General features: G+C 32.1%; 1 protein-coding gene across 2 annotated transcripts in view; it reads right to left on the bottom strand.

The window, feature by feature from the left end:
• The window catches only part of TBC1D23 (TBC1 domain family member 23), a 55,093-nt gene that overhangs the window by 10,127 nt on the left and 18,083 nt on the right, over positions 1–26,883 (bottom strand). Inside the window, exons 4-15 of one of the 2 annotated variants that reach the window (XM_074301011.1) lie at positions 25,076–25,280; positions 23,127–23,250; positions 20,601–20,725; positions 20,456–20,502; positions 19,138–19,241; positions 17,116–17,238; positions 16,015–16,107; positions 14,892–15,062; positions 8,270–8,312; positions 4,739–4,848; positions 3,147–3,289; positions 1,050–1,094 (exon numbers count right to left, since the gene is read on the bottom strand). In XM_074301011.1, coding sequence (XP_074157112.1) covers positions 1,050–1,094; positions 3,147–3,289; positions 4,739–4,848; positions 8,270–8,312; positions 14,892–15,062; positions 16,015–16,107; positions 17,116–17,238; positions 19,138–19,241; positions 20,456–20,502; positions 20,601–20,725; positions 23,127–23,250; positions 25,076–25,280 — 1,333 coding nt within the window. The remainder of the gene's footprint in view (positions 1–1,049; positions 1,095–3,146; positions 3,290–4,738; positions 4,849–8,269; positions 8,313–14,891; positions 15,063–16,014; positions 16,108–17,115; positions 17,239–19,137; positions 19,242–20,455; positions 20,503–20,600; positions 20,726–23,126; positions 23,251–25,075; positions 25,281–26,883) is intronic. The other variant, XM_074301012.1, reaches the window with a different exon arrangement.

The raw sequence follows: 26,883 nt of genomic DNA, 5'->3' as shown, positions 1-26,883 counted from the left end.
AATAATATTTGTTAGATCTTGAAAACTTAATGGAAAAACTAACTGGGACAAGGAGGATCATAATTTGAATGAAAAATTAAGTTCACAATTTGGGAAGAATGAAGCTCAGCTAAATGAAATTTAACCAAAACAATCATCTCATAATAAGAAAAAGAAATGAAGATGATTGCATGTTGGGGAAATGTCTTCAGAAATAAATTTTTAAAAGTGATTTCTCTAGAAGATTTGGGTAAGCAAATTCAGAATTATATTGTACTGGCACTATGCCAGAACAACTTTAAATGTAAACTTTTAAAAACTTAAGAGACTAGCTTCCAAAAGTACATTACCACAAAAGAGCCAATCCTCTTTAACTGGTTTATATTCACATAAGTAGTAAGCTTTATTATCTAAAAAGCTATAAATTTCTAGAAAAAGGTATATAAAGTAAATATAATAGAAATGGAAAAAACAATCAGTCACAGAACCAAATCACCTGAGAGCTATTTATTTTTACTTCCTTGCACTAGGTTGGATCAAATGACCTAGAAGATATCTTTCAACTCTAAGATTTATATTACACTATACTTTCAAGAGGTCAGGACCATGCTTTATTATTTCTACTATGAGCTGGTATTATAAATACATATCACACTCATATATATTCTCTTTCTTTCTTTCTCTCTCTCTCATTTTTCTGTAAGCAACATGCTTTACTATCTCAAAGAAAAAAATGGCATGGATGATCACATTAATGTACTCAAGTCTTCAATGCAAATTATCATGAAAAATTAAGTTCTCAAGAAAAGATAGCATTAAAAGGAAGTAGAATCAAACCAAAGCATGCATGAAATAAAAAATGAAAAGCACCAAGCTAAAATACAGCCCAAAGAACAGCACTAGACAAATAATCAAAAAAGCAGAATGAAAAGAGGCTACTGAAAAATTTAGTTTATTTAAACTGTCACCTGGAATCTCAGGTTACATCAGTGTAACTAATGCTTACAAACAGTGTGAATCGTGCTTAAAGACAAGCATGGTTTAGTTGGACTCTTCTACTCATGGCTTACCGCTCTGTACTTGTTTTGTCTGGCCAAGGAAGATTGAAAGACATTCTATAGTAAATTAAGGCAGAGGATAGAACAAAACAATGATAAAAAAATTAAAATCTATATATGTTTGAAGTGATCAAATTTTCCAATACATACCATTATGTGAAGAAATCATTATGAAGAAAAGGTTTTATACTTTCAACTAAAAACCACAGGAAAACAAGACACTGGGTAGGAATTGGGATGTAGAGAATAGGAAGGACTCAGGGGGAGGAGAAACATATTTACCCTATAGACAAACCATATTCCCAGAGACTAAAACTAATATATAGAAAGTTGTAATTATATTCAATCTACATCAAAGAATATATCAAGAAGTTGTGAACTATCTAAAAGTCTAAAGATTATACTCCTGAGAACAAAAGAACCCTTGTGAGACCCATTACTTGGCCACATCTGATACAATAACCTTAATACAATCCATCAATACATAAGCATAATGTTTTATGTCTTATTAACAAAAGTAAACCTGTAAAGTTAGTTGCTATTTACCGCAGGAAAAAATATATTTCTATGAAATGACATATTTCTAACATTCATTTTTTGTGTCATTTGATTAAAATGAGTTATTAAGTATGTATAATATATTTTCAAGAGAAAAGTTTGCTTAGAAATAAATCATTTTTTGTTCTTTCACTTCAGGCATTTTTATATACAAAAGAGGTGCATATCATTTAGAGAATATAATAGAAGAAATTATGGCTATGACAAATGACTTGCATAAACTAATCCTGATCTGAAATAAGTAGAATTGGGAGAATGATTTACATGATGACAATATGAAATTAACAAACTTCAGAACTCTAATCAAAGTAAGAAACAACAGTGACTTCAAAAGGACTGATAATGGAATATCACACATACTTCTTTATAGAGAAGTGCTAAACTAGAGATGCAGATTGCCATACATTCTCAGAAATGGGAAATGTGCTCATCTGTTTTGTTGGAACAATTGTTTTGTTGAAAGAAAAAGGAAAGTAGTACTAAAGAAGGAAAAACAGACCACCAATAAAATAATTTTCAAATACAAAGAAAAAACCCAAGAGATACAAAGTTTTGTTGCTAGTTGGTTAAATTTAACATATGTACTTTTAAATTCTTAAATTTTTTAAGAGATCAATATCCTCTCTCCCACCTTCCAATTTGTTGTTGCATTTATTTCTGAGTGATGTCCGACTCTTCATGATCCTATTCGGGGTTTTCTTGACAAAGATAATGGAGTAGTTTGCCAATTCCTTCTCCAGCTCATTTTACAGATAAGAAAACTAAGGCAAACACAATTATGTGTTTGGGTTTTTTTGCCCAGTGTCATAAAGCTTGTAAACATCTGAGGCCACATTTAAACCCCAAAAGATGAATCTTCCTGACAGAAAGAAACAAATCCTTCTGGTTCGAAGTTCTAAGGTAAACCTCAGATTTTAGAAAGCAACGAGTTAATTAAGTACAGTGAAAGACAAATTTCCCCAAAGACCAAGAGTCTTTCTACCACCCATATGATTTTGGAAAAAGTATCCACTACATGTAGTAATATGCACATATTATAGCAGCATTACTATTATTTTAATGAACAAAAAGTACATTGTTTTCATGTTTTCAAAATTTTTAATATATAAAGTTTCTCTAGTTATTTTCAGTTCTCCACTATATTGTACAGAGGATGTCCCATGAACAAATATTCTTTTTGCTGCTAAAGAGGGGATGAAATTTAAGCCAAAATTCCATGAAATACAATATGTAGAATACAGTGCAAGAGGATTACTTAATAAAAATGTACTTAAACAACTTTTCTGGAATATGTCTTTTGACTGAGTTATAGTGACATACCGATCACAGATTATAGATCTTTATCACAGATAAAAATTTGAAAGAGTTGAGGAGTAATGAAATCCAACTCCCTCATTTTACAGATGAACAAATTGGGCTAAATTAAGTATGTTACCCAAGACACAGAGGTAGTAAACAACAGAGTTGAATTTTGTGCCTAGCACTCTTTTGCACCATGCTCCTTTCTTAATTTCAAATTCTATTTAAGAGAAAAGGGAAAGAAATGCTTACCTGTCTACAGGAGTTGATGTATTCTCAATAAAACTGATAACTTTTTCCTTGACATTCACAGATTTTGTCTTTAAAGCAACAGTCATTTTGTTTACCAATGATTTCATTCCTCGCCCATCATTTGAACCATTAGGAGAATCACCCTGAAAGACAATAACTGACCTAAGTAAAGATTAACTGTCTCCCAAAACATAAAAACAGGCAAACTCAAGACAGAGATAGGTAGATATGAACTTTTTAAGAGTAGAAGAGGGAAAACTGGATATAAGTAAGTGCCTTACACTGTCAAAACTTTATTCCTTCCTCACTGAAAAATATTTCAAAGATTGACTTCTGGTCTATCTAACAGAATGAAAAGATAGTGAGATTACTATTAATAGGACTAATTCATTTTTTTTCTTTTACATGTTTCTACCATATTTGTTCTCACTTCATTAAGTATTTCTTTAGAAAATCAATAAATATATGGATGAATAAAAATGTTTAAACCCTAAGCTTAATCAAATTACCACTGCAAATAATCTCCTTATCAGACTCAAGTCCCTTTTCTTTCTGGTTTGCAAATACTTTGGAATTGAAATGGCTTTAGTAAAAATTTTCTATGCTCTTCTTAACTACACTTTTATTTTTAGGAAGCTCTTAGAGCAAAAGGTTAAAGGGCTTCTATTAAGTCTTTAATCAGTATTTTTCAAATTAGGAGTTAGAGATACCAAAAAGGGTCGTGAGTTGGAAAGGTGAGTGAAGAGAAGAGTTACTCAGGTACCAAAAGAGGCTGAGAATTTATTTTTTATTTTTATTTTTTACTGAGGCAATTGGAGTTAAGTGACTTGTCCAGGATTATACAGTTAGGAAATATTAAATGTCTGAAGCCACATTTGAACTCAGGTCCTCCTAACTTCAGGGCCAGTGCTCTACACATTGTGCCATTTAGCTACCCAAAGGCTGAGCAGCAAACTGCAAAGTATCTGAATAAGACAAGTTTGCTTCTTCTTCCTAATTTAGCAATTTACTGAAAACAGGTTATTTATATAAAATAGGTTACTGAAGAGCACTCTTCAATAAACAAAGCATTACATTATAAATAAATTCACCAAAGTTATGATTTGATATAAAAGGGCACTAATCAATAAATAAATGATTTCTTTACACAATGGATAAAGACTAAATTGGGCTAATAGCTTATAGCTATATGGCTAAAAAAAACCCAAAAAAACAACAACAAAAAAACACTGGCAAATGAATTAATTGGTTTTTTGTTTATAGTTCTACTTTGCAAAATTAATCATGTATTACTACCTTAGGACTTTAAGGCCTTAAAGATTATAATTACACTAAAAATAATGACTTAGAACTAATGAATTTTTTAGGAAAAGACACTTATGTCAGATAAACTTCTGAAACTTTCTTTTTATTGATGGTAATGACTAAAATAAACTAAATATCTGTTTAAAACAAGACTTCTATTAAACCATATAAAGTGATTATGATTCACTGTAAACATAATGAAACTACTTAATGAGTTTGTTAACACTTGGTCCTTTTTTCTGGACATTTTTTTAGTATGGGAAAACAATCTGTATACAGACACTTACATCAACAGAGGAATTAATACTGCTCCTGGAGCCTGAGGTACTAGCAATCCAGTGGCCATATCCATTTTCTGGTCCATCTACGTTTATATCTGCTAAGTGTTGCTGGAGTGCTTGTGGGAAAATAGAAATAAAAAACTAAAGCATCAAATCCTTTTAGACACAGTTATTACATAACTTCTAAGTATGACAAAAAATTGGTTCCTTATATACATATGATTCTCTTTCTGAAGAAAACAGTAACACAGATGGGCCATAGTAAAAAGACCATAATCTAAAGAAAGTCTTCTCTTCCCTTTAACATCCTGTTCATGTGCCACACATTCATAAGAATGATTTTAACATAACTGATGAATTTTCCATTTTCCATTTTTGTTTCTTGTAAGCTAATCATAAGTTATCACAATTAAATTATTTTACAACATAACAAAGATTCCATGGAAGACCTATTGCTGCTTTTCTCTGAAGAAGGAAATCAAGCTAACCTATTCTATAACAATTTAACAAATTTCAAAATATTTTTTTCAAAAGAGAGATTAATCCTCAGCAAAAGCAATGATTGGTAGGAAAAATAATTCTGCAAAACCTCAGCGCCATTGTGCACAAAAACAATTTTTAAATGTTCAGAATATAAAGGACAACAGTTCTAATGAACATCCCTCCTGTTTATATATTACATTATATTATACATTATATATATATATATATTATATCCAAATTAATGATGAAAATAAATAATGGATCCAGGACCAATGTGTATATAACACTTAAAATGACTACACTTATCATTCTCTAAGTATGCTATTCACTGGGCAAGAGAAAATAACAAACTTTGCTAATACCAAGAAAGATAATAGTTAGTTTTTTGGAAACCAACTGAGCCAATCTTAAAAGAAAAATAAACTTCAATGCAACAGGATTGTTTTCATAACTGTCCAGCTCTTTCTTCTTTACTTCTTTATACATTTTCTTCAAGATCTCTTGATAAGGAATCTATGTCTACCATTTAATACTCTGCTCTTTAAGATCCATACAAATTTGTTGTTATGACTAATTAGAGTTTACAGACTTGTATTTTTCATATCATCCTTTCCCTCCTGCTTAAAAGTAGCATACAATATAGATATTATCTTAAACTTTTACGAATTCTCAAAATACACTAATTATATCCTCTACAATAACTCTGGTCAATTATTTTGAAATATGGGGAACTGAGTCACCAGCTTAGAGATATGAACACACTTAGCTTGTTTATTCTTTTTCCCAAATACTAATTTTGGGGGTGGGGGGTGGGAGGACTTGTACTTTTTTTTTTTTTATACACATTTCCTTATGAATCATGTTGGGAAGGGAAAATCAGAACAAAAGGGGAAAACCACAAGAAAAAAAAAAAACAGGAAAAAAAGAAAAAAAGTGAACATAGCATGAGTTGGTTCATATTCAGTCTCCATTTCTCTCTTTGGATGCAGATAGCACATTTCATTTAAAGTTTATTGGGGGGGGGGGGGGGGCTAGGTGGCACAGTGGATAGAGCACCAGCCTTGAATTCAGGAGGACCCGAGTTCAAATCTGGTCTCAGACACTTAAGACTTCCTAGCTATGTGACCTTGGGCAAATCACTTAACCCCAGCCTCAGGAAAAAAAAAAAAAAAAAAAAAAAAAAAAAAAGTTTATTGGGATTGCTTTGGCTCAATGAACCAATGAGAAGAATGCAATCATAGTTGATCATTACACAAACTTGCTGTTGTTGTGTACAATGTTTTCCTAAAGCTTCTGCTTGTTTTACTAAGCATCAGTTCATGAAAATCTTACCAGACCTTTTTAAAATCAGCCTGTTCATCATTTTTTATAATATACCACAACTTATTCAGCTATTCCCCAATTGATGGACATCCACTCATTTTCCAATTCTTTGCCACCACAAAAAGAGCTACTACAAAAGAACTTGTATTTCTCTAATCAACAGTGATTTAGAGAATTTTTTCATATGACTATAAATGGCTTTAATTTCTTCATCAGAAAATTGTCTTTTTATGTGATTTGACCATTTATCAATTGGAGAATGATGTGTTCTTAAAAAAAAAAAAAAATTTCCCAGCTTTCTGCTTCCCTCCTAATCTTGGCTGCATTGGTTTTATTTGTGCGAAACCTTTTTAATTTAATGTAATCAAAGTTGTCCACTTTGCATTTCATAATATTCTCTAGTTCTTCTTTGGCCATAAATTCCTCCCTTCTCCAAAAATCTGATAAGACAAACTATACCCTGTTCTCCTAATTTGCTTATAGTATCATCTTCCGTTATGCCTAAATCATGTGCTCATTTTAATCTTATTTTGGTACAGGGTGTGAGATGTGGATCTATGCTGAGCTTCTCATATTTTCTAATTTTCCCAGAAATTTTTGTGAAATAGTGAATTCTTATCCTAGAAGCTGGAGTTTTGTGGTTTATCAAATAATAGATTACTACAGTCACTGATTATTGTGAGATATGAATCTAATCTATTCCACTGACCCACCTCTCTATTTCTTATCCAGTAAAAGCATTTGGCATATTGTGTATTGCAAAACATGAAGTTAAAGAAGTATTCATTAATCAATATCTATGCTTATTAATAAAAAATGCCAGTAACCATCAATTACACTAAAGAAGGGATCTAGCAGATAATATTAAAGAGCACACACACACACACACACACACATACACTGAAGTTATTTTTAGTTTAGAAGGCTTAGTATGGTTTTCTGTAGCAGTTCAACCTTCCTAAATGTATCTACCTTAATCTAATCATGGAATTATTTGTATCCCTAGGATACCCAAGTGAAAACCTGATGGCAGGGGGAAATCCTCCTGCAGATATATAATTACAGCTACAGATAATAAGCATATGATAGCTCATAATCTATACCCTGAGAAAACTTTACAATACAAAAAAAGTCAATTAATTATAGTTAAATTACTAAATTTAGTATCTTTTCCCTGCTCTTCCACCATTTGTTTGTAAATACAAATGACAAAAACTAGTGCCTACTTGTATGTGTCTTGTATATACCCATATATGTGTCTTATATATATTGTATATATTTATCTCCTGCATTAGAATCAAGGGCAACTAGGTAGCATAGTGGATTGAGCACTGGGTTTAGAACCAGGAAGAATCGTCTTTATGAATTCAAATCTAGTCTTAGATACTTACTAGCTTAGCTTTCTGTAAGTCATTCAACCCTATTTGCTTCATCTGTAAAATGAGTTAGGGAAAGAAATAGCAAACCATTCTAGGATCTTTGCCAAGAAAACTCCAAATAGTGTCATAAAGTTAGATGTGACCAAACATTGATAACAAAACTCCTTAAGAGCAACAGCTGTTTCACTATGTCTTTCTATCCTTAGCACTTAGCAATATCTTGCAAAAATAGGAAGTATTTAATAAATGCTCAGTGATTGATTACATTCCCCATCCAATATTACTTCAGTTGTCATACCAAGCATCCTCCTTCCCACATGCAGCAGATAAAGAAACAAAATTTTAAACTTACCCATAAATCCTCCACTGGCAATGCTGACATATTCTTTGTTTTTCTGTCATGAGAAATAAACATGAAATTATTTTCAAATTCCCCAAGATTCAAAAAGTTGATAATGCTGTTTACAACTTACATTTCTAAAAACATGTATTTAGCATTTTTATTTTGCCCTTTTTAAAAAGAATCCAAAAACAACAGATCCATAAGGTTATATGTTAAATTGCTAGTTTTCTTTTTAATATTATCTACTTTTGCACAAAGGTTTGGAAAGGTTTTTTTGGGTTCTTTTTTTTTTTTTTAACTCAAACTTTTCTTTTTTTTTTTTTTTACTTAAACTTTCAAATGGTTTAACAGAACAGGTCAATAGAAAAGCTATGATTTAAAATATACCACAGAACCAAATGTGGGAACAGAAATGAAATATTTCTTCACAGTGTTTTTAAAATAAACCTTTCAAAATACTTCTGAAAACCATAGTATGGACCCAAATCTTATGCAATAATTTAATTTTTCCAAGTTTCCTCTAACTGCTATGACTAATACCAAAAGATTTTTGAATAGGAATCAAATGGGTCTTGGAAAAGAGAATAAATACAAGGAAGAGGTCTTGGGCCCTCATTTTGGTCACTACATACACTTTGCTCTATCCAATCTATCTTTTTTCAATAATAAGAACTGTCACTTAAACATTTCCATACAACACTTCAGTCATTTTCTGATTCTGTTTTTCAACCACTTTTATACTTCAATGAATCTGAGACCTCAACTATATAGCTTCATCCCCTCTCCAGAACAATACATCCACAATCCACATTCTGGAATGTCCCCATTCATGCTCTCCTGAGAGGACCTGCAAGCTGGAAGCCTTCCACTATTTCTTTAAAGGAAGTTTTTAAAAATTGTAAACATGATGATCGCTAATAAAAACAACCAAATAAGGAGTAAAGACTTATTCCAAATTCCTACCCTTTAAGAAGTAAACAAGTAAACAACAAACAAGTAAAGAACATACTTTTGTTTTGTCACTCTGCAGGCCTGCCCTAGAGTCCACCTCTTTGGCTCTTTTTTCCTTTCTTTTTTTTAACCTGACTATATTCAGTGTGGTCATCACCTCAAATATGAATGCCTCTTATTTCACTATATGTTTCATAGTCATTTTATAGGGCAATATAAAGTTCTGTTATCTTAATATATTCTATCATTAACACATCAATGGTTCAGTTCTCTTACTGGGCATGTATGTAATTTCCAAATTTTTGTTACTAATAACAGAATAGCTATGAGAATTTTAGTGAGATAATATCTTTTTTCTCTTCTTATGATGTTTTTGAAGACTAGGAAAAGAGCAAATGAATTGAAAAGTAATATCAGTTTTGTAACTTTTACTGATTACTATATCATTCTCCAAAATGTACCAGCTATAATGTCAATAAAAATATATTAAGAATATATTAAGGATATGAACTAAGGAGTAAAAACAACATCAGATTTTTGTGATTTACTGTATTTTTGTAATTCTGCTAAATGCAAATTATCTATTAAGTAAATTTAGTCATTTGCTTTTGTGATTAAGGCATCTGTACCTCTTTTTATGTTGCTATTAACAGTTTACCATCTCCTCCATTATACATTATCTAATCATATCTTTAACTATCAAAATCTCTTTTCCTTCAAGACCTAGCTTCCATGAAGAATTCCATCCTTGATAGCCTCAGTAAAAAGGGATCTTTTATTTCTCAATTTTCTCCTTTTATTGTCATATATATCTTGGATATCTTCTCATCATTCATTCATAGGCAAAAGATGAATATGTTGTACTCTATTTGTTCTCAACACCTACCATCCACTCCTCTCCACTGCCTTCTGGATTTTCAAAAATTCTGACTGTTGCGGGCAGCTAGATGGATAGAGCACCGACTCTGAAGTCAGAAGACCTTAATTCAAATCTGATCTCACACACCTCAGCCAATTACTAGCTGTGTGATCCTGGGCAAATAAGTCACTTAATCTCAATACACACACACAGACACACACAGACACACATTGACTATTAGGAAACCATGGTGATCTAGAATTATAATATATTGAATCACTGATAGAATAATGCTAATAAAAAGAACAACCTGAAGGTCAGACATCACTGAAATTAATGTATAATTTCTCAAATGTAATTTTTTTTGGTCTGTTTTCTCTTATTCAATTCTGAACCAAACTTATTGTCAATCTACAGTGACTATTCAACATAATAGAATAAATCCAATGGATTACTCTTCAAAATGCATAATGTATGAATTTTAATTCACTGAATTTTTCTCTATAACGTTGCTAGTCCAATATCTTCACCAAGGAGGCCCACCAAGGAGCAATTATGGATTTTGAGGCAACAGACATATCATCAACCAAATATACAATTTGCCAAAAAGGGTTTGCAAAATGATTATAAAACACATAGTGAAATAAAAGAGGCACTCATGGAAGGGAAATGTGTACGTGTGTGTGTGTGTGGGGGGGGGTGTTCCTATACATACACTCTAGAAATTATTTGCCTCCCCACAACTAATTCCAATTGTTTTCTCAGTTCTTAACCCTTTTACACGATTCTGAAGCAGAAGACATTCTATCTATTCTGAAAGTCTCTTCGGCCTTGGCCTTACTAACATTGTTTTTTCCTGGTTCTCCAACTTTTCTAAATGCTCTACAGCCTCCTTCATGGTTTTGTTTCCATTCCTCTTTTCTGCTGTCCTTGGCCTTCTTCTTTCACCACTACACCTTTTCCCTTGGCTCTCACACCCTATTTCAATGACAATTTAAAACTCTACATAGGGTATTCTCTTTGAGCTCTGAAACTTTATTTCTACCTACCTGCTACATAACTTAACCAAGCTACCTTACCAGAACCTCACATTCCTCATGTCCCAAACTGAAGCTGCTTTCCCTCCAACAATTTGCCCTCACTACCAATTGCATTATTTCTCTCATTAGTATTTCGCCTTCTTAGCACCTTAAGCTTGGAGCCTCTTCTCTTCCTCTCAATTCCCCCATCTACTCAAGTGCCAAATCCTATTGAATCTACCCCTTAAAATTTATCACATCTGTCCTCTTCCTGCCACTAACAATGGCATCTCACTAGTTCAGTCCATCCTTGATTCTGGCCTAGACTCCTGTAAAGGTTCCTGATTTGTTTCACTGCTACCAGCCTCTTCACTATCTAAAACATTCTGCATCCAGGTATGTACAACAATGTACTCTTTTTTGCTCAAGAACCCTTGGGCCATTCTATCATTTAGAAGAAAAATTACAAACATGTTAAGCAGACTCAGGACATTGTACACAGTAATAGCAACATTGTTCGATGATCAACTATAACAGATTTAACTCTTCTCAGTAATATAATGACCTAAAACAACTCCAAAAGACTCAAGATGGAAAATAATGTTCATATTTAAAAAAAAAAAAAAAAAAAAAAAGAACTATGTAGGCTGAATGCACATTGAAGCATACCACTTGCACTTTTTGCTCTTTCTTGTGGTTTTCTTCTTTTGTTCTGAGTTTACTTTCACATGACTAATGTGGAAATAAAATATATATATATACACTTTAGTTTTACATTTGAGACTCTCTACAGTCTGGCTCTAATCAACCTTTTTGGGATTATTTCACAGTACTCTACTCCATAGACACTACATTCAGATCAAATGAGATCAATAGTTGCTTTTGCACTTTGTCCCCATATTCATCAAGGTCATCAAAATCTCTTTTCCTTCAAGACCTAGCTTCCATGAAGAATTCCATCCTTGATAGCCTCAGTAAAAAGGGAGCTTTTATTTCTCAATTTTCCTTGAAGCACTTTGGCTCTCTTATTTGTTCACACTCTACCTTATATCATACTTATTTATCTAAATCCTGTCTTCCTCTCCATTGAATGTAAGCTCCTTGTGGATGGGGACTGTGTGACTGTCTGATTTTGTATCCCCAGAACTGGTGATTAGTAGAGGTAGCATAGTGGCTAGAGTGCAGAATTGGAGTCAGAAAGATCTGAATTCTAATCCAGCCTCAAACATTTACTAACTGTGTGACTCTGAGGGTCAGGGTTGTCATAAGAGTCAAGTGAGAAGATATATAAAAAATGCCTTGCAAACCTTAAAGCACTTTAATGCTAGTTATTATGAGTTATTATTGTTATTACATTTTTGTGCTGATCTATGTATTTTGCCCTCAACTCTCTCTTGATCTCCAATATCCACATTTCCACTTGCTTTTCAGGTATCACAAATTAGTTATCCAGAAGACATCTTAACTCAATATATAATTCCTTATTTTTTTCCTCATAAAGCATATCCACCCAATCTCCCCAATCTCATATTTTCTCTAAATAAGCAATACAATCTTCCCAGTCCCTCAGTCTCACACCCAGGAGTCATCAGGATTCTTCAATCCCTTCCATTTATCCATTATAACCAAGTTGTTGCTAATATATAATACATGTATACACATCCATTCTTATGTATGTATATGGCTGATATCACACCTACAATATCATATATATATATATATATATATATATATATATATATATATATATGCACATATACACAATATTGTGAGGGATAGAAAATGCTATCCAAAAATGAGTACTCAGAGATCACTCATAGAAAAGCAGAATTATTTATTAGAATCTCGAGAAGTGGACCCCATCCTGGTCTGTGAGCCAGATTCACAGCAGGAGAGAGCCACTCCCTTGAAGATGCTCACGACTTTTATACATTTCAGACAAAGAACCTTCAAAATCCCACCCTCCATAGGTTGTGATTGGTCATATTTGGTCAGTGGAATGCAGCTGGCAATGTGATTTATAACTTCTTTGGCCACGTATAGGTTAATCCCTATTTGGGCAAAGGAAGGCAGCCTAGGCCTTCACGGGACTGGGGCCTATAGGCCTGATTTTACGTTAGCTAGCAGTCTCTGATCAATATGTGCTTAATCTGTAAATTCTTCACCACACCTTACTTCACACAATATGAATATATATGTGTGTGTGTGGGTATATATCTATATATATCTATATCTATATATCTATATATATCTATATATATATATAGATATATATATAGATATATAGATATAGATATATATAGATATATACCCACACACCTTACATTTGTATTATTGCAACTGCTTCTAATAAGTCTGCCTGCTTCAAGAATCTTTCCACTTCAATCCATCCTTCATTCAACCATTAAAGTGATTTTCCTAAAGCATAGGTCTGATCATACACAGCCCTCACTCAGTAAACCAAACTCCCTATTTACCTCCAGGATCAAATACAAAATGCTCTAATTGAGGTTCAAAGCCCTTTATAACCAATCACTTTTTTCTCTTAATTCCTACTCTATCACACCCTTACCTGAGGCCATTCTTCACCTCAATTCTTACCTAGTCTTCAGTGCTGAATAGGTGGCTGCCTCAGTCAAACTAAGACCTTTGAAAGGCCTGGGTCTCCCACTGCATCCAGGGCTATCTCCAATCATCCTGATCCATGAGGCAGGTGACCTTGCCCAGCCCTCCCTCACTTAAATCCAATTCACTTGTACCTAGCTATCAGTCCTCTTCTAGAATGAAGGACTAGCAGCAACACCTTACTCCCCACTACATCATCTTCAAGCCACAGACAATAGCCTCTGGCTTTTCCAAAGAAACATTCTATCTCTTGCCAATGTCAATTTTCTTTAGCTGTTCCTCATTCCTGAAAATTTCTCCCCCCTTAATTCTATCTCCTGACTTTCTTTAGATTCCATCTAGAATCCCCATCTTTTACCAGAAAAGCTTCCCCAACTCTTTTTAATATTAGTTGCCTTCTTTCAGTTAAATATTTTCGGTTTACCAGGAAAACTATAGACAATTTGCTTTATCTAGACTAGTTTTCCAGTAGTCTCCAGAATTAGATTGTAAACTCCTAGAGCACAGGCTTCGTCACTTGCCTCTTTTTGTATTATCAGGTATGCATAGTGCCTAGAGATACTTAATAATGTTTATTCTAAGTCCTTAAATTTTTATTGATTAATTGGATAGAATAATTTTTAATTAAAAAAAGTTCTAATTAATACCAGGAATTGAACATGAAATGAAACAAATGAGAAGGTTTATGCAACATACCTCTTACCATCCTAATTCTTGAACTCAGGTCATCCTGACTCGAGAGCTGGTGCTCTATCCACTAGCTACCCCTTATCTCCCTAATTCAAAACCATACAAAGATTGCCGTCAAAGTTCTAGTTATCAAAACTACTCAGGAGGTGTTTATGAAGTCAAATTTTCTATGAAAATGCAGAGAGGAACACAAACCATGTCACAAAATTCATAGGCCATCTGGTTAATTCAGACTCACATTTATTAAGCACCATGGATTAAGCTCTTAAATTACAATACAAAAACAAAACTAGCCTGCTACCAAGATACCGCAATTAAGCAATTTAGCAATAGAAGAGATCTCAGAGATCACCAGGTCCAAAGTTCTCATTTTGCTGATACAAAGAAAAGGCCTATGACAATATTTTAAAAATATAGAAAGAGTCAAGTTTCAAAAGAACATAATAAGTAAATATTTGCTCAGGTATAGTCATTTACACAAACATACCTGTAAAAAGTGTGCAAGAACCATATTCATATACATGTCTTCTTCTTCTCTGCCACTTCCCATGAAACAGAGGTGTTCCCCTCCCGCAATTGAACCAGACTCAATGGATTGTTTCTGGGCTTCTAGCAAATATTTTACTGACTGTGCAAATTCTGATGGATTCTGAAGCATCTGAAAGGGAAAAAATAAATCTGACCAAGCTGATTTTTCATACTGCTTTTCAAAAATTTAGGTTTATTTTATTATCATAGAATGTTAGCATCTTAAAAGCAAACAGGAAAAGAAAAGAAGTAAAAGTCTTCATTAAATTTAAGAATTTCAATCTCTTAATCAGTTCTAAAATAGACTGATAAGTGTCAATGAAAGATATGAAAATGAATGGCAGCATATGGGAGAATATATGAATGTGAAAAGCAGGTATTTAATAGTGATTATATAACAAAAGCAAAAAAAAAATTTTTATTATAGCTTTTTATTTACAAGATATATGCATGGGTAATTTTACAGCATTGACAATTGCCAAGGCTTTTGTTCCAATTTTTCCCCTCCTTCCCCCCATACTCCTACCCCAGATGGCAGGTTGATCTATACATGTTACATATGTTAAAGTATAAATTAAATACAATATATATATACATGTCCAAATAGTTATTTTGAAAAGCAATTTTTTTTAAAGAAAATCCAGAGTTGACTACTGTAGGATTTCAGATGACAGGCAAAGATAGCCCAACTAAAAAAAAAAAAACTATCATAACTTGCGCTTTCTAAATATGTGTGAACAGAAACCAAGTTTAGAATTGTAATTAAATATTTCTCAGTTACTATTTGAAATAAGTATTTATATTTAGATATAATTTAAAACTAACACTTTCAGAATTTCTTAATCAGGTACATGAACTTTCTCCTAAGAATATATAATTCTTTTTATCTGAAACAATGTGGTAGTACTTAATGAAAGAATTTATGCTGCATTTTTAGGAATGCAGCAAGAATTTTAAAATAACAACAAATATCAAACTACACAGTTACTAACAATAGCTTCATATTCTTACTTTTATGAACTATAAGGGAAAAAACAGTATTGTTCCTTATTTCATTTATTTTAATTAGTACTTATACTAACCAAATCTGAATCTAAGTGAAAAGCTGTTGATAAATGCCCAGCATTGTATTGTTCCGCAGGCCTGCAATCCACCACAAAGAATCGAACTCCTTCCTATGAGGCAAACAACATCTGAAACGTTAGAATTCTCAAAATCAAAAATTTCATTGTGAAAGTTATGTGCAACCCAACCAAAGCAAGATGGATTGATATGATATGTTAATAAAAAACAAGAAAATACTTTAGATATTCCAAATAATTCTAATATTTAACAATAAAAATGTCTTATAAAGAATTTTTAAAAATAATTTACAAACTTTAAAGACAAGGCAGTAATTGCCTATGGAATACTACACATTACACAGAACATAAAATGTATTCCCCAAATATGGAAAGAAAATCTTCTGAATTGACAATCTAAAATGAAGTTCATGTAATGAATTATTTAATCTGGACTTAATATCATTATTTCTTATAAGAGAAAAATCAGATACTGGTACTCACTTTAATTCCAAACTACCAGTCGTGGTATTAAGAGGCAGCGTGGTGCAGTGGAATGAGAGCTGGATTTGGAGTCAGAGGACCAGGGTTCGAATCTTGGCTCTGCCATTTACTACCTGTGTAACCTTGGACAAGTCACTTGACCTTTCTGGGCCTTAGTTTCCTCATCTGTAAAATGAGGGGGTTGGACTAGATGGTCTCTAAGGTCCCTTCCAGCCCTGAACCTATGATCCTAAAATCTTTTGGGGGAAGGAACATCGAAGCATGACAGTTTTCCATTCCCCTCCCCAACATGTTTTTCTGATCCCTTGAAAAAGCTTCTAGTATGGCTATACAGAGATTTTATTTTAAAAATGATTGACAAGGGCTGTTTTCTGGGGTTTTCATACTGATAACAATTTAGGACTAGGGAATATTTTTCTCACCATTTTCCTTTTTTACCACAATCTTAAACTATAGTATAAAATTAGCTGAACCCTGGGTCATAAATTAGCACTGAGTATCAAATTTAATCTATGATCTTAAACATTAAACTTCTTAATAAAATCAGTAGCCAAAATTCCTTACATTTAAAAGGGTCTTTTTTTCAAGAGAAAAATTTTATTTCTTTTATTTACTGACCCCTTGCTGTTGATTTGCTTGAAGAATCTCTGATACTGAAATTGCCAGACAGAGAGCCTGACTCAGATCTGTGTCATCATCCTTAATTCCCAGCAAAGGACTGCCAAATAAACTATGATTGTCCTGATTGGTAAGAGAGAAGTATTTTTTAATGAGAAAAATTGAGCTTTGTCTCTTTCCTAGAGACAAAAATATTATAAAAATTTTATGTAATTTCAATGCACAAAGACTTTTTTTTTAAAATCAACAATAACATATAAAAAACTTATATCTCACAATCACACAATGCTCACAAAGCAGAAACAAACAGGACATTTTATGTAGGACATGGAGTTCAACTGTTTTGCCTAATAATGGTAAAAATCAAAGCTATTCTGCCTACAACTACCTCACAATCCAAAAAAGAGATGCAAGAAGATAATGTTACATACCTCTTTTCCTTTTTGTTCTTCCTGAAGAAAAACTAAAACACAATAGTTCTTCAAGCATGTTAAAATTAAAAATTCTTTAAAATAGACACACTCAATTTTTTCTTGTACTATCACCAAAAATGAAATCACGAAATTACTTTTATATTCTTCACAGATTTTGGAAAATAAAATAACTGATATAATGATACTCTACTCTAACTTATAATTGTGACACTAATCTAAAGCAAGGGTTCTTGTCTTGTGATCTGGTGACTTTTTTTAAAATTTCATTTCAACATCAACTGGTTTCCTTTATAATCCTATATATTTTATTTATTTAAATATATCATTCTCAGAATTAGTATAAAGGCTTCTTCAAACAAAATGATCCATACAAAAAAAATTAAGTACCCTACACCTAAAGTTTTTAATGAACTATTCTGAAAAGTAACATTAGGTTGTGGAGAGAAAAGAGAAAGTGACTGTGCAAAATATTCTCCATAACCCCAAACAATTATCTGTCATATTTAAGGAATAAGGTACTCCCCAATAAGTTTGCTTCAGATTAAAGATATTTATACTTTAAACATAAAAATGTCCTGTCATATCAACTTCTTTTAATTTTTTGGTGATTAAATTGTCATTTCACAGTGTTTTAAAAATAATAAATATGTACTTTATTTAAAAGCAGTAGCACTTATACTTCATAGTTGTTAGAAAATAAATATGAAAAATTCTCTCTCAAAAAAAAATTACATCTGATTGTAACCTTTTGGGTTAGATTATCTAGGTACAATCCTAGGCTATCATTATGAATGTCAGTTATTGGCTGTACTCCAACACAGAAGCATCAAACTCACAGCCACTTCCAGAATCAGATTAAAATGTAATTGAGAAATGTTTAACAAAATAAATAAAAATATAATACAATATAGATATTGTTAATTTAAGTCAATGTCTTGCCAGGCTCTCTTTCAATGAGTTTGATATCACTGTTCTAATTTAATGAAGTCTTTCTTGAAGTGCTTTTGAGAGGGGCTGGGCTATGTGTTTAGCAGCTAGTGAATGTAGCTTCTGACCTTTACTCCATTATCATTATTTGCTGTTTTTTAATGTTTCAGTTTCTAACAGACTCATAACATACTTGCTTTTAATCTGCCATCTCAAAATTATATAAATAAACTCCATTTCACACAAAATTCTAATCTTGTCTTTGTCCTAAACTAAGCTCCCTGAGTTAGTAATTTTATGCTGAAAGATGTTTTTTCCCTTAAACTTACCTGTAGATTAATAACCATGTTCTAGACTGATGAGACTAAATTTTTTCCTCTATATCATTAATGTTCAACACTTTTTTTTTTTTCAAGCTCAAGTAGGTAATGATTTGGGAAGGTATTGAAATAAGTGCAGCATTCAAAAGCAAAGTGATGATGGATTACTGTAACTTGTCTACCTCTTGCCTTTTTCTTTCCTTCCACTCAGGACACACACACACACCAAATTCAAAAGGGGAAAAAAACTGGAACATCATGAGAAATAAAGGAGATGAAAGACAATGAAGCAATTTGCATAATAGAATGTAATATGTAGTCATTAACCTTTGGCTTAATACCTTTCTAAATGAAGCTGGAGTTTTACTGTAATAATACTGTGCCAGAGAAAATAGATCTTCAATATCTTCTATATTCAAACTGGATGGAGTATTTTCCAAGAACTCTGAAATACACACAGGCCAAGAACATAACAGTATTTTAAAACTGTGCATGAAAGAACAAATCTTTGATTGGCGCAATCTCTCGTCAAAAAGAAATGTTTTAAGGAGTTTGCAATACTTAATATTGTGAAAACAGTACTAATATTAATTATTTGAATTATTTTTTTTCAGTCAACTGCTCATTTGGGAGACATGTAGAATTTCAATGGAGAGCTAATACTCATAATGAAAAAAATCTTATTTAATAATGATGCTTTAGTTACTTAAGTCTATTGGTCTTCAAATATTATACCCTATTACAGCTCATGGTTCCATGTTTTTCAGGGGAAAGCATTTTCCCTCTTTTCTTTTCAATCATATGTAAAAACAATTTTTAACATTCATTTTTAAAATTTTGAGTTCCAAATTCTCCTTTTATTCCACTCTCTCCCCTGTCCTCTCCCTGAGATGGCAAGCAATTTGATATAAATTAAACATGTCATGCAAAAAGCATTTCCACATCTGCAAAAGAAAATAGACAAAAAATAAATAAAGCTTTAAAAGTATCTTTTGATTTGCACTCATCAATTCTTTCTGTGAAGGGAGATAATAGTTTTTAATCATAAGTCTTTTGGAATGTCTTAGATGACTGTAATGCTGAGAATCATTTCGTCATTCACAGGTGATCATCATACTATATTGCTGTTACTGTGTTCTGTATTCTCCTGGTTCTGCTTACTTTATTTTGTATCAATTAATATAAGTCTTCTCTTTTTTTCTGAAACCATCCTGCTCATTATCTCTTATAGAACAATAATATTTCAATCATATATCAAAATTTATTCAGCCATTCACCAAATGTGCTTCCCCTCAATTTCTTTGCTCCCACAAAAAGAACTGCTAAAATATTTTTATACATATAGATTCTTTTAGTTTTTCTCTGATCTTTCTGGAATACAGAGCTAGCAGTAATACTTCTGGTCAAAGGATACACACAGTTTTATAACCCTTTAGGCATAATTTCAAACTGCTCTCCAGAATAGTGGATCAATTCACAACATGAGAAGACTTAAAAAAAAAAAAAAAAAAAAAAAAACTAATAATTTGGGACTCTGCTCATGGAATTAATAAATACTAGGACTGGATACCACCCTAGTCCAAATCTCTAACTTTACAGGTTAGAAAAATAAAGAAATTAAATGGCCAATATTTTTTTCCTCCAGAAAATAATACTTACGAATAATTTCTTCTTTATTGTCAGATTCTTGTGCTAAAATAACATCTCTGTAAGAAAGGAAAGAGATATAAATTACCAATTAAAGCTAAACAAATGGAAATAAGGGGAAAAGAAAATTTTTAAAAATAGCCAATTTTATACTCACTTTGTATTGACAAGGATTATTAACATTAAAAAATAAATAAAGAATGGATCTGCTTGCTGTAAGTATCCATCCCATATTGCCTGAGTGACTTCAATCGAACAGAAACATGCAAAAAGGCTTCCAAGCTGTAATCAGGAAATACAGCAAGAGAAACAAAATATTACAAATAACTAGAAGTAGAAACTTAAAATTGCTTCTGAAAGACTAAGATGATAATAAGAAATATATCAATTACATAAAACAAAATCACCTATAGTTAATATTTAGTGACTACAGTAAAATGTATTTTTGAAATAACAGAGTTGATATTCAGAGAATCTAAAAATTATGACCAAAAAGTCCCAACAATTTCATGGACTAAGTCGGAATAAATGTTTATTAAGTTTTAAATCACAAAAATATACTAACTTATAGAGTTTTTTTTAAGTTCCTCTGGTATATCAGTGATAACTAAGAATTCTCGGTTTTTGACGAAAAGTCCAGTTCTACCTTCTACTCCTATTGGTTTAATTCAAAACATCTTAAAGAAATTAATGTATGTTTTCTAGTAGTACTTAATTCTTTTTATAAATTTTTTAAAGTACTATTACAAAGAGATTTTAAAAGTGTTGTTAATATCTTCCTAAATAGCTTTTTTTTTTTTTTTTTTGGTCAGAGGACAATGGGAACAAAAATAATGGCAGAATTGTGTTATTTTTCAAACTAGCCCACATAGACTTTGTTATTATGATGTGATCTTAACCTCAGGAATGCTATACCACGGTCCCATGTTGTATCTATCATCTGGATTGTCTTAAATATATACTTTTTGATTGCAAGATGTCTGTTTTAGGCAGATTTTATGGACTCAGTTGTGCTGATTCAGGATGGAAGATGCTTAACCAACTACTGTTTATAACAGTAATGCTGGCTCTGGAAGGCTTAACTAATAATGATAATGATGCTCAAGAAAAAAAAGACTAGCTTTAATTCTAAACTAACCAGTAAGCCATAAAATTAGCATATCATATCAATACTCTTCATAAAATTGACAAATCAAAGGTTCTCTCTGAAACTATGTAAGCTGCAAACCCCAAACCAGAAAACTTTTTATCTCTATAAATACATTTATTTGTTCCCACTACTTTGCTACTTTCTCTTATAGAATCTAGTTCATTCAGAATAACAATAAAATCTTTGCCTCTGGAACTGGAGATGGTTTATGCTTACAAATTCTTTTTAGACACCTTATAACACCATCTTGGCACTCCAATAATATTTTGAGGTTCAGCTTCTAAAACCCAATAATCATTCTTATCATTTCTTTTCATCATTTTATCAACAATACTAAGCTATCAGATTTTAATTTAATAAGTGCTTTATCAATGAGCAACAAAACTATCCAGGAAAACTTTATTTTCCTCTTATCATGTTATCACCCATTCAAAAAGTTTTAGTTCAATTCACTTTTTAAAAAAGTAAAAATATGGGGCAGCTAGGTGGCACAGTGGATAGAGCACCAGCCTTGAATTCAGGAGGACCTGAGTTCAAATCCGATCTCAGACACTTAACACCTCCTAGCTGTGTGACCCTGGGCAAGTCACTTAACCCCAGCCTCAGAAAAAATAAATAAAAATAAAAAGTAAAAATATCAATATTGCTTTGCATCCTACTCTAGCTTATTATGATAATCAAATGGTTAAAAAAAAAACTTAAAGTTTTACCCTTTTATTTAGAATGTTTCCATTTTAAAGCAAGATGGCAACATGGTAAAAGGAAAACCAAAGAGAATATTTAAATATCTTTAAGATCAATACTAGCTAATTTCTATATATTATTTTATATCATTAAAATTAAGAAAGCATTGGAAAAAGTCATCAGAAAAGCCAAAAACACTGATGTGCTTTCATAACTTAACTCTGAGCCTAATGTAGGCCTGCACAGATGCAAGAAAAATCCAATATGACACATATAGAGGTCATTATGAAAAAAAAATTTTAAGAGAAAACACAGACACACACAGACACACACAGACACACACAGACACACACACACACACACTTGCTTGGATACACATATATATGGGCTATAGAAATGTCACAAGAACACATTGTCTTCAAGATCAAAGGATGTTAATAAATGCTAAATTCTTCCTGAAAAAAGATATTAACAAATAAAGAAGTCTCTATACAAACAAAGTCTCTATACAGACTTTGTTGATAAAACAAATTTGCTTCTTTAAAGTATTCTTTCAATGTCCAACCACTTTTTAGTTCAGGGATTTAAAGTATTAAAATAAAGTTGACAATTTTTAATAGTGCAATTAAGAGTTAACTAAAAAGGACGAACCTCATATGCAAAATCTTTGAAAAAGATGATTGAATTTAAAGTTACTGAAGATAATAAGTATTTAACTACTTTAATTCCCTGAAATCAGTAGTAGTTTTCTGTAATTTAGTATTTTTCTTCTCCCTTAAAAAACAAAACTATCATATATTTATAGATAAATCTATTTTTCATTAAGTGTCCCTACTTTCACTTTATTACCCAGTTGAGTGCATAGGAGTCTGGAGTCATCTTCTTTGTATCAAGAAAGGAACACAGTTCAGGTTCATGATATTGGATAAGCAATCGAAAGAGATGAAATGGTCTCCCCTTCAGGAAACAATCCCTAGAAAGCAAAAAAGGCAAGGTTTTCAGTAAATGCACTGAACTGATATTACATGGGGCATTAAAGGTGATCCTTTTCTGCTGTCCACTTCTGACTCAAGAGAGATAAAATACTTTTAAGCTCTGAGACATAAGATTGAATAACTAGCAATATCAAATTGGGATGGGACTGAGTATGAAGGCTAAGAAAGTCTTAGATTTATACTTGTTCAGTGTAGGAAGGATTTCCTCTCTGTCTGAATAATTTTTACCTAGAACAGTCTAGTGACAGAGGTTAGAGGGAGGGGAATCTAGAAGACAATGGTTTGGTAGCTTCCCAGCACAAGCAGAAAGGGAAACAGGATTATACTTATCCATTCACTTGAGAGCATAGTATCCTCAGTTTTCAAGGCTGATCCACCAAAACTATAGCTGATTGGATCTATCGGAAAGCAACACATACACATATACACACACAAGCTTTCACTGCAATCAACTTGGTTTCTAACTGGGACCAGGAGCCAGGGAAGCTCTGAATTTGGTGAGACTGTTGTGCAGATAAGGTAGCACCAAATAGAATCCACATCATAAGTGGAATATGCTAAAACCAAGACCAGTACTTTCTTGCTCCATGATAGACCAATGCATAAATCAGAAATTCTGAAATCTTCTTGATGTGAAAGAGGGACAGAAATACTAGCCACAACTATTTTAAAGGATTGATATGAAAATAAAATTAAATAACAGATGTAAAAAGTGATACTTAAAGTAAAAATCACTGTATAAATTCAAAATATCTTTATCATTATTACTTCTATTAATGAAGAGAATCCACTGAAATGTCTCATTTATTGTCAGAAATTTCATTACCACTTACGGATTCCTTCCATATTCTTCCCACCAAGTTAGACAGGCTGCAACTTGTCTTCTGATCCATTCAGGAAGCAATTCCTTCCTCCAAAAGCATTGAACTATCCACAGACCCATAATTATGTCAAATCATTAAACATTTATTAAGCACTTACTATGTGCCAGGCCCTATATTAAGCCACCACTATCATATCCATTTTAGTTACCAACCCAAAATCAAAAGAACAGAACTTTTCTCAAATTTCTCTGTATCCAGGTCTATCTAGTTAAAAAGATAAAACCTTTCCAGATATTAATAAATTCTTCTATAAGAATTTATTAAAAGCATCACTGTATTTATAATAATCTATCATATACCAATATAGTATCTCACTTTATTAACTGACAAAAATGCATAGTAGTGTAAAACTCTCAAACAGGATGCAGTAAAATAAACAATTTGCCACATTAAAAATCATCATTATATTAAGCCATCTGCGCCCAGTTATTAAAGAAATCAGTCAACTTCCATATAGGCCAGCAAATTTACTCCATTGTATAGAACTCCAAAAAATGAAAAAAAAAAAAAAATTCTAGCCAACTGGCTGCTATATGAATGCCACCAGTGACCTAAATAAAAGTGTACACTGATGGATCAGTAAATATCACTAGTGGAGCTTAAAGCACACATCTTACTGAGTATAGGAGGCAAAAAACAGAGGCATTTTTCATAAATAAAGGATAACACATTTCAATATTTAAACAAGTAATACGTTGGCAGACATGAAGATTACTTTAAAAGCCAAGTATAAAGCAAATTTTTAAAAAAGGTTTCCATGCAAAAATTTAGCCAAGTGCATGTAACATAGCTTTACCATGAGAGAATTAATAAGAGAAAAACATTCAGAAAATATTTCTTAAGCAGAAATGTTTTACAAGTAATTTCCATAATACTAAGATTCAAATGCAGATTTTTTTTTTTTTTTTTTTTTTTTTACCTGGGAATGTACTTATTCATGATAGCATAAAAACAGTTGTATAAATCACTGCGTGTAAGATGAAGATTCACCAGTGGCTTAAGCAAATGTATCCAACCAAGGGATGTGCTGTATTTGACATTCCGTGATTTACAATAAAATGTAATTACAGATTCAACGTTCAAGAGTAATGCATCAGTCTTTTCTTCTGGCACTGAAAGCTGGTCTAAAAAATAAATGTCAAAATAATCTGTAAGTTGGCATTATAAAACCAAAGATATCAAAACTACCTGGTAATATTTAAAACAGAAGAGTAAGCAAATGGAACACAATGGATAAATCAATTTCTACATAAATCAACAAAGTAAAGTAGTCTGCTGTTTGGCAAAATAAAGAACATAAAATACTGGGTGGGCACCTAATTGGATTAAAAACTGCTGGGGCAAGATGATTTAGGCCAATTCTAATGGACCGTTGATGGAAAGAGCCATCTGCACCCAGACAGGACTGTGGGGACTAAATATAAATCACAACACAGTATTTTCACTTTTTGTTGTTATTGTTTGCTTGCTTTTTTTTTCCCTCTCATTTTGTTCTCTTTTTGATCTGATTTTTCTTGTGCAGCATAATTATGGAAATATGTATAAATTATTACACATGTTTAACATATATTGAATTACTTGTCATCTAAGGGAGGGGGTGGGAGGGAGAAAAAAATCTTAGAAATACAGTTTTGTAACATTTGGGTGAATGTTGAAAACTACCCATATTTTGAAAATAAAAAACTTTAAAAATAATTTTAAAAACTGCTGGGGAAAATGAAAAGAACTTAAAGAGAAAATACGTTTTGACCAGCAATTTATGCTACACAATAAGCTCCAAAAGGATAAGCAATATAATTATAATAAATATCATGAAAAAAGTTAAGAAATGAATGGATGGAGGTTCCCTTTATTACTATAGCTAGGGAGGAGTATTCTTAAACCAAAAAAAAAAAAAAAGGGGGGGGATAGAAGAGAAATACTTTTTAAAAAAATCATATGAAACATAACTTTGATTATACAATATCTGAAATTAAATAAAAACAAAAACCCAGATTTGTTGACCAGGAAAAAAAATGTTGCACCATTCATATGATAAAAATTAGATATCTAAGATATACGTGGAAGTGATAACTTAATACCAGTAAGAGACAATGACCAACAGATAACTGGTCAAAGGACACAAACAGAAAGTGTTAAAAAGATGTGCAACCTAACAAACTTAAGAAAAAGTTCTCCAAATAATGAATAAAAATGCAAATTAGAACAACTACATTTCACTTCACTTATCAAACCGTCAAAGACAGTATGTCATAGCTTTTAGAAACATGGGGACTGAGAATCTATAAATAGAAGGGATGTATGTAATCATATAAATCAACCCCTTTACTTTATAGTAGATAAAATTGAGGTCCATAGAGGTTAAATGATTTATTCAAGAATCACATGTCTCATCTTGCATCAGGAATACAACAACATAGCTAAAGAAAAGACTCATGCCTCTAGGGCCACCACAACCCTTGCAAGCTCTACAATGTCCTTCTCCAAATACACCATGTTATCTGTTGTAATCCAATAAAATGTACTGTAACTGAAATATTAAGGGAGGAAGAACAAAAAGAAGACAGCGTCCAAAAGGAAATGATACAGGTAAATCATTTCAGGGGCAAAGCAAAAATGCAGTGATTCCCAACCATACTAAAGTCAAAATAGGCTTTTATGAGATGCAAACTAATTGTCAGTTATAACACTGTTGCTTTAGAAACACACAGTGTCTAAGTGTTATAG

The sequence above is a fragment of the Sminthopsis crassicaudata genome, chromosome 3 (genome assembly GCF_048593235.1).
Source record: "Sminthopsis crassicaudata isolate SCR6 chromosome 3, ASM4859323v1, whole genome shotgun sequence".
Lineage (NCBI taxonomy): Eukaryota > Metazoa > Chordata > Mammalia > Dasyuromorphia > Dasyuridae > Sminthopsis > Sminthopsis crassicaudata.
This window is presented reverse-complemented; position numbering and strand designations above follow the sequence as displayed.